Raw genomic sequence first — 9,085 nt, 5'->3', positions numbered from 1 at the left:
GCTACGAGACACTAGCACCACCAGTGGGGCCTCTTTAGCCCGCTCCCCTTCTCACCACCTCCTCTCTTGAGCATGACAACTCCTGGATGCTCTCTCAATCTCCTCTCTTTGCTGGCAGCGAAGACCTGCGGATGGACTCAACCACTGGCTTGAAACCCTCCAATGCGTGTACCCTCTCTGCACTCACATCAGAGCCATACCCACGGAAAGAGGCTACACATGCTCTATTGACGGAGCTACAGGTGGTTTGAGTTTGAGCTGGTTGGTGGGGTGGAAGGGATATTTTTTCTTCTCCTTGCTGTGGTGTCTTTGAGGGGCCACTATGCTGCCTATCGTTGTGGCATGTTCGCTATGTGTCCTGCTGTGCTCAACGCAGGCTCAGGATGCCACACAAACTCAGGTGCAAACTCAGAGGCAGGGGCAGGACAGCTCTGCCGCCCCGTGGAGGCAAGTGATCCAGTGGGAGAACAACGGCCGGCGGTTCAGCCTGCTGAACAGCGGAGCGGAGTACGTTCCGGCTGGAGCGCAGTCCCAGGAAAGGGCTCCCAGGGTGGTTGTGGCCGATGCTGCTCCTCGGCCCCGCTCCCCGCGCAGACCCCAGAGCGTGCGTAGACAAGCCCCCTCCAGAGGAGGCTCGGAGACCGTCCGAGGGCAGGCCAGGCACCCCTTCGGCTTCGGACAGGTGCCTGATAACTGGAGACAGACTTCAGGGGGCACAGGTGGCACAGGTGGCACAGGCCGCTTCCAATCGTCCACTGGCTCACGTTTCAGGCCCTCCACGGGCTCTTCGTCGTCGTCATCATCGACCTTCTCCTCATCTTCATACAATCCTTACCCTCAGTACCCCTTCCCTCAGCAGCCGTCCTACCCAGTGCCCTATGACCCCAGTTACATGGAGCCAGTCAGGAGCTTCGAGCCACCCTTCCAGCCTCTTGTCCCAGGGGGAGGCTATGGTGGTGGAGTTTACGGGGGTGGAGGGAGCTACGCCGGGGGTGGAGGGAGCTACCCTGGGGGTGGAGGGAGCTACGCCGGAGCTGGGTACGGAGTGGGTCCCGTGCTCCCAGGTGCCCCGACTGACTACACTGAGGATGGCTACCGTTACTACCAGCCTTATGGCTACGGGCCCAATCCTGCTGCGGTGCAGCCGCGGGCCGCCGCACCACCCGCGGCAGATGGCCTGGACCGCCGGTACACCCACAGCCTGTTCAACGAGGACTCGTCTCCTGTGGTCGCCGTCCCCGACCCCAACCAAGGCAGCCCAGTGGTTAATGTGGACAGGACAGGTCCCGTGGCTCAGACCCCGGTCAGAAGCCCTCAGTATGAGCAGTTTCCTCCTTTTGGAAGACCTCAACCCCAACCTCCCTTCTTGCAGCCCGGCAGAACCTCTCCAAACTCGGCCGTCGAGAACCCCAATGTCAACGTAGGGAGTGTGTACCGGCCAGAACAGAGAGGTATTGTAAGCCTTCTATGTCACACCTTCCCTCTTTTTGTCAACAGGTTCAAGTTCAAATTCAAGGTTTACTATCACTTCCCATCCGTGGGGGAAATAAACTAAGTTAATTTACTCAAGTACTGTACTAAATACAAGTTACATTTTACACTTTTTTATGTACTTTATAGACCTACTTCTACTTCACTACATCTCAGAGGTAAATACTGTACTTTTTACTCAATCATTTGCTTTATTTACTGTTACATAAGCGATCTATTGTACGTGTACAAGCTCACAACAAGCTTGTAGATTTGCTATTTTCTAACAAGTTTGACTTTGAATACAGGATGTTTACTTGCAACAGAGACATTTTATATTATGCTATTGATATTTTTACTTAGTAAAAAATCTGAGTACTTCTTCCACCACTGTATCCTATTAGGTTCTGACCCCTCATCAATGCAGTACGATAATTAATGTAAACTAAGCAAAGTAAGTTGCAGGTTATTTGACCGAATCACTTCATATCATTAGAAACAGAAGCAACACGCAGTGAGCAATTGAAAAGTTATCTATGTTTTTGGTGTTTAAGAAACTTTGTGAAGCAGCACTTCAGAGAGAGAGAGAGAGAGTTAAATGAGTCGCAAAGGGAGCCATTACATAGTGTAGAGCCTCATCCAAGCATCCGTTTCTGCCTTTTAAGATAGGAAAAGCAAACAATATAAAGTAAAACTCCCCTGCCATTTCTGTGTGTTGTCTTATACAGCAGTGGACATAATGGTTTGAATCTGAGAAACTTGGAACCCCCAGGGTCCGGAAAGCTCGCCACCTGACTTCTTAAACTATCCCACTTATTCTGGAAAACAATCTAGGTTTCTCTTTATTCCAGTCAGATGTTTTCTCCCTTGATCTCCGCCAGACTGAATGAAATACCCGTAACCACATGAACCCCAGTGTGCCTGCATATCCTGGGCATGTCAGAATAGCTCAACATTCTTTGAAATTAGCCAAACATTTGGCGAAAATAGATGATATACGAGCTCAAAGTGCATCACAGCGTGATGAGTTGTAAGCTTGTAGATCGGCTATTTTCAACAAAGAGATTTGGTATGCGGGGGCAGTTCGGGAGATGAGGGGGCTAAGTCATAGACTGTAAAAAAAAATATGGACGGTGCGAAGCCATTGGTTTCTATGCGGCGAAAATGACGCTTTTTTGTCCCTTGTATGGGTGTCGCCATCATTGTTTGAATGGTACCCCAGGAATCATAAGGAATGCTATTGGCTGCCAACGGTCACGTGCAACCGCAGGGATACATGGGAGAATGTGGTCGGAGCCTCCCGAAATACAGCACACGAAGAAGAACACAGCCGACTGGTATCAGTTTAGTTGGCCACGCCCCCTGCAACTTTATCATCAATTTTAACATAAATGGGACCATATTTGCACAAAACGCATATCATGGTAATTGAAAGGCAGTTTTTCACTAGCGACAGGAACCGTAAAGTATTTATGAAGATGTTTATTAAGGTTAGAAAATCAAAGAGGAAAATGAATGGGGTCCAGTGGAGAACAAATCTTTTTGGTACCTCGCGGGAGGAAAACAGCACAACTAGCAGCCAATCATGGGATCTTTCTCTTCCGGGAAAGCTTCATGACTATTCCAGCCAACAACACCCCTGGGCTAAGTACACAGACCCCAGGGAGACCCCGGTCAACAAAGTATATAGGTCAAAGGTCTTCCACAGGGGGTCCGGGAACCCTAGGGGGTCCTCAGAGTTACTACAGGGGGTCCTCCAAATCTTTGTGACTTTTTTATATTAAGCATTTTTAGACTAGCGTCCATATTCGGAGAACTTTAGCCAAAAATAGCAGATCTACAAGCTCACAACGCCTCGCAGTAGATCGGCTATTTTTGGCTAAGAGGTTTGGTGTAGAGGAGAAAAAGAGCAGACTAAGTAGAGTGAAATGTCAAGTTTATTGACAGTTCAGTTAAATATCTGAAAACACAAATTGACATGAATCCAAAATACACTGATGAATGATTGTGCCGTCAAACGATGAAACTACAGTATATGGTATCTATGGGTTGTGAGGGTCCCTGCTTCATCTCTCTCTCGACTAAGGGGTCCTTGGCCTGAGAACGTTGAAGACCCATGATATAGGGGTCCAAGTGATTTAGTAACCAGAGCAGTAGATTCTCCCGAGGCTCTGCCTCGTTTTCGATTTACAAACAAAAGCAAATGCTCGACTCGAAGGTTCATCCTTTCCCCATTCACACAATTATTGAAACCAGGTGTTGCGAAAGCCCTGCCAAAGTACGGAGAGCACACACAGGACCCCTCTGTATGTGTGTGAGTGTGTGTTTTTCGGCGTGGGGAAGTGCTATGCTACAAAGAAACAGATTGGTTCATGGGGAGGAGGCCTGAATGGTGTTGTAGAGTCTGGTATAAGGGTGGTGACCTCACAGGGGGATTGATGGCTGAGTGAGGGGAGGGGATGGCGACCTGGCGGCTGCTCGAAGCCCCATAGGCTATGAAGACAAGGTAGAGGTGTGTGTGTGTGTGTGTGTGTGTGTGTGTGTGTGTGTGTGTGTGTGTGTGTGTGTGTGTGTGTGTGTGTGCATGTGCGCGTGTGTGTGCGTGTGCACGCACTTGTGTGTGTGTGTGTGTCTGTGCGTGTGTGTGCGTGCCGTACCACTCCCTCAGAAGGAGGAGGGGGAGGATGGAAAGTCCCTGTAACACATGGGGTCCATTGCCTCAGAAATATTAGTAAGAACTCACAGGGGAGAGAGAGAGAGAGAGAGAGAGAGAGAGAGAGAGAGAGACGGCTGGGGGTGTGCACCCCAGCCACAAAAAACAGCAATGTTTTGCAACACAAAAGACACACTGTGTCTTTGAATCCATGAGAAATATTTGTTTTGATATAGGCAGTCACTGGGCAGTGGTGGCACGCACACCTAAACTGGAAAGGAACTTAATGTTGTAGATCTGCAGGAAAATATACATAGAGCATGCGGTATATACTGTATATTTAGCTCCAGGCATACAGTATTAGAATGATGCAATGCTGAGCATGTGAGAGTTTCCTGTGCTGGCTGCTGCCTCAAGTCAGAGAAACTGATGACCTCAGAGAGGATTCTCACAGTCTTCCAGGCACATATTGCACAATTCTTTAAAAATAGTTTTAATGGTTTCTTCTACATTTGTTGCTCTTAAACATTTTCATGTCAAGAACCCCCAAAATGATATGGATTTGGCCGCAAACCCCCATCTGAAAAGATTTTGTGCCAGAGACCCCCATATAAGATTTCTGTTTCAAGAATATTCCAAATGGTTCATATATTTTCAAGATTTTTTCAAAGGACCCCTGGTGCACCCCGGACCCCACTTCGAGAACTACCATTCGACAGTACATCATCTCACTTAACCTTCCTCCCCATTCAGTATATCCCAGATAGGACATCTTGAAAGACAATGAGTTTGAATTTGTGTTCTCAGTTATGTCACTAAAAAAGTCAAACAATAGGGGCACCCGCTGGCCTACAGGTCCAGGCGCATTCCACATAGGCATTGTCACATAGGCATTGATGCCTGACGACGTCACCGGGTCGATTCCCGATCAAGACGACCTTTGCCGCATGTCACTCCCCATCTCTCCCCCCATTTCCCGTCAGTCTACTGTCCTATCAAATAAAGGCACAAAAGCCCAACAAACAAATCTTTAAAAAGACAAACAATAGCCAAAATATCTGACTAATTGATTATGACTTAGTGAAACAATATCTATTTCAAAATCAATTTCACTGACCTCTGGGACAAAATGCATATCAGATATAAAATGTTAATACAACAGACTTCCTCCCCATGTGACCAGCTGTATTGTACACTCTCCAATGTGCTGTGTCTCATCACCAACACTCATTAGCTCCTCCAAGGCTGGTAGTCTTTTCTTCTCCTGCAGTGGAGGATGCCAGCATTCTGTGCAGATACCTTCACACTCTCACAAAACATTTAATAAGTTGTGATAGAAGCACAGCCAATGGGAGCTGTTGAATAGCTGCAACAGCAGAGATCTTTATTGCCTCGCCTCTTGCCAAGGAATTCCATTGGAATCGTTACTGTGTTGCGATAAAACTTTGTGAATTTCAAGGCTAAAAGATTACTTAAGATGAACCCAAACGGAAGAGAGTGCTGTAACTTTGCCACTGATGTAAAAAAAAAATAAAAGAAAGGAGGCTGGATCGCACAACACATAATGTGATAAGACTCATTCATTATATACACCATATAAAACACTTTCCTGTCCAATTTGGCAACAGTCTAGTACCTAGCACCTCAAACACAAGCCAACAGCCACCCGCTACATATTCAAACATCTAAATAAATCCATCACACCTAACCCTGTGTGGGTGGGCTAAGTATTGTTTTGAGTTCCTCTCAAGCTAATTGTATTTAGCGGTAAAAATGTATAGTGGGGATGGAATTTCAATTTGAACCACTTAAGCCCTATATATCTTGTTGTATGATGCAGATTTGGAGTTTGGAGATTTGACATTTTGGGGAAATTCTTGGTATTTGGAATAGTTTGAACACAACTTTTTTTTGGCAAAACCAATATATATTTTCAAATCGGAATCTGTGGCCAAATACATATCAATTTGGAAAATAAAATGTTTCATAACCGCAGATTTAGGCCAGTCTTGAGTTAGAATGACAGGCCTAACTGCAGATGCATGGCCCCCAGCCAGCACCCCTCCCCATTCACTCTCCATCACTCCCCAAACCACCGCTGAGGCAATCATTTTATACAGCCATTCATGACAGAACAAAACCACAGACATTCTGCACACCAGAAACAGAACAACATGGGACACTTGCAGCCTGGTTGGAGCTCATGGGAGTTCTGAAGAACCACAGCATAATGCTGGAGCGTAGGGTTTAGTCGAATACATTACCAATATACTAGTGTTACATCGTCGCTCAGTTGCCTAGTGGTTAAAGTGTCCGTCCTGAGACTGGGAGGTAGATGTTCAAATCCTGTCCGAGTCATACCAAAGACTATTATACACTGAGGACCTGATTCAGCATCAAGGGCTGGATTGGAGTCCATGCAGCATACTGTACTAGCGTGATGCCCAGGGGATGTACTTGTGCATCATGCTACCTCACACTACAGAAGCAGGAGAACGGCTCCTGACCTGTCGGGCCACATGGCTCAGCAAGGCTAATTACTTGCGTTCAAGCTCACAACATGTCACGAGCGCTGTGAGCTTGCAGATTGTACATTTTTGCCACTTTTTTGTGACACTGTGGCAAGTGGCGAAGTAGGGAATTTGTAAAAAAAAAAAAGGAAAAAAAGGTAAATTTGAAAGATGGAGATACAAGGAACAGCAACGATGTATACACATTACAGCAATTCATCATGTCTACGGGTGCTTCTTCCTGGGGCCGGCAGTGGTGAGCGATAGTGAAGCAGCCTATGCAGCTTACTGATAAGCCAACCTTGGAAGGAGCCATAATGGCTTAAAATGTAATTTAGCTATGACTCCAAGCCGCAACACTGGCTTGACACAACACATTCTGAGGCTGGGTTGTAGGGTCTCTGATCCTATTAATAGCTCGCACAATTTCTGTTTTGACTTATAGACAAGGAAGTTGGAAAATAAGGTTTGTGTATTATATCTAATAAAGAACAGATTCAAAATAATGACATTCCTTTTGGGCGGATTGGTGGTGATCTGTGATCTGCCATAATTTATTATGTTACCACAGTCTGGATCTTTTCTGGCCTGGTTCGGGCTTCCGAGACTTGCTCAAAGGCAGGTTGACAGTAGTTGTTGAACATTTGCAATTAATATATACTAGTAAGACGCCCTAAGAGGGAGAAGCGACCTCGCCCTGAAGGGCACATGGGCACCTGGGCGAGCGCTGGCACTTTGGCATGGGATCAACATTGACCAAAAAAATACACAGACCAGGTTGGTTGTTTAAGTTGGACAAAAAGTGTCCATATTTTCCCAAATATGGAGATGACTGACGTCTGACATCATAGATGTTTGACGTCATAGACCACATGCTGTAGATCTGCAATTTTCTTTGAATTTCTGTTCCCCTGTTAGGACATGCCCCAAAGTGGGATGCTAGGGTTTAAGTGATTACAAGTGCCCCAAAGAATCATCCAAGATGCATGATTCTTTGGGGCTCACTGAGCTGAGCTTGTGGGTTGCTTTAAAATTGTAAAGGGGCCACTCTTACTCAGGGACGGATCCCAAGTTCATTTGTTGTACTTAAGTAAAAGTACAGTAGCGAAGTAGTGTCAAAGTCTGTCATAGAATGTTGAGACCCTCCAAACTATTGTAATACGAACATGTGTGTGTGTGTGTGTGTGTGTGTGTGTGTGTGTGTGTGTGTGTGTGTGTGTGTGTGTGTGTGTGTGTGTGTGTGTGTGTGTGTGCGCGTGCGCGCGTGCGCGTGTGTGTGTTACTGCACTGTAGGAAGAGGATATTCTTCTCCTCGTCTCTCCTCTCACTCAGAAGAGGAGTTGTTTATGCCTCTAGTCATTTTAATTGGTTCGAGCTCGTTTCGTTATGACAGACGACGCCACATACTGTAACGAGGACATTTCCGAATACGCCAGTTTGCTTGCTCGCTGGCTATCAAGAAAGAACTGGTGCCCAAGGGCCTTGGGCAACTATAAAGACCAACCGAACAAAATATTTAGTCTTCCTTAATGTGAGCCAGGGCCCTTTTCTCAGCTTTAATCTTTGTCTTTTATGTGATTCCAGTTTTCAAAAAGTTCATCTTCCGTTACACCAAAGAGGCATAGCCTATAGCTACTTTTGCTGTTTTTGAATTAGAATCCTGAAAATTATTTCTAGTAGTTTTGGACATAACAAGGTTACCATCTGACAGAGACGATATTTCACTTAATGCCCTACATACAAGAGTACCGCACAAATGTAGTGAACATAGCGTAGCTCTTTGTGAGATCTACAAGATTTTTTAGATAGGCTATTTTCACTACTTTTTTCCAGTTGCTGTCCCAGGCACCCCTCGGCTGACCAGGGAGGCATTATAGAGACCAGGATTACTGCATGTTTTTTTTATGAGGGGACCTACCTAGGGGACACAGGGTGAACATAGAGCAAAGTCGATAACTCCACACAGAAAGGTCCCTTCGCCAACCCCACCTATGGTGTGGGCATTGATGACGTGGAGAAGAGAACACACCCTCAGCACCCACAGCGTCCTCGACAGGTATTGAACCCCGGACCTTCTAGCTGTGAGGCAATAAATAGCACGACCGACTGTGCCACCGTGCTCCTATTTTCACTACTTTTTAAAATATTTTGTACATATAATAATACGAAAGGAACCGTTTTGGACATACAAGGATTCCACCCGACAGCAACAATAAGTAGCCTAGTACAGTACGTCTCTTGCACATCTGATTAACCCTTAACTTTTTCTCTGCCATTTTAAACATAGCTGTAGTAAGCAGCTGCCAAATTGTCCTTACCTTTTAACGTGGGCACGCGCACGCATCGTGCACAATCTGTGCGCGACTCATCTAGTAGACGTGTAGACTCGGTGACAAGCTTTCGAATACAAAAAACCCCATTGAAAAAGACATATCCGTTGCCACGCTGTATC

At 46.1% G+C, this 9,085-nt stretch overlaps 1 protein-coding gene across 1 annotated transcript in view; it reads left to right on the top strand.

Moving 5' to 3' along the window:
* Window positions 1-321: 321 nt before the first annotated feature.
* Window positions 322-9,085, top strand: part of loxl1 (lysyl oxidase-like 1) — a 50,838-nt gene continuing 42,074 nt past the window's right edge. The window contains exon 1 of the mRNA XM_080729248.1: window positions 322-1,451. Within this exon, the coding sequence (XP_080585374.1) occupies window positions 323-1,451 (1,129 nt within the window). The 5' untranslated portion in view covers window position 322. The remainder of the gene's footprint in view (window positions 1,452-9,085) is intronic.

Source organism: Nannobrachium achirus (assembly GCF_963921795.1).
Source record: "Nannobrachium achirus genome assembly, chromosome: 7".
Taxonomy (NCBI): Eukaryota; Metazoa; Chordata; class Actinopteri; order Myctophiformes; family Myctophidae; genus Nannobrachium; species Nannobrachium achirus.
The sequence above is the reverse complement of the archived record's forward strand: the minus strand, read 5'-3'. Positions and strand labels throughout refer to the sequence as shown.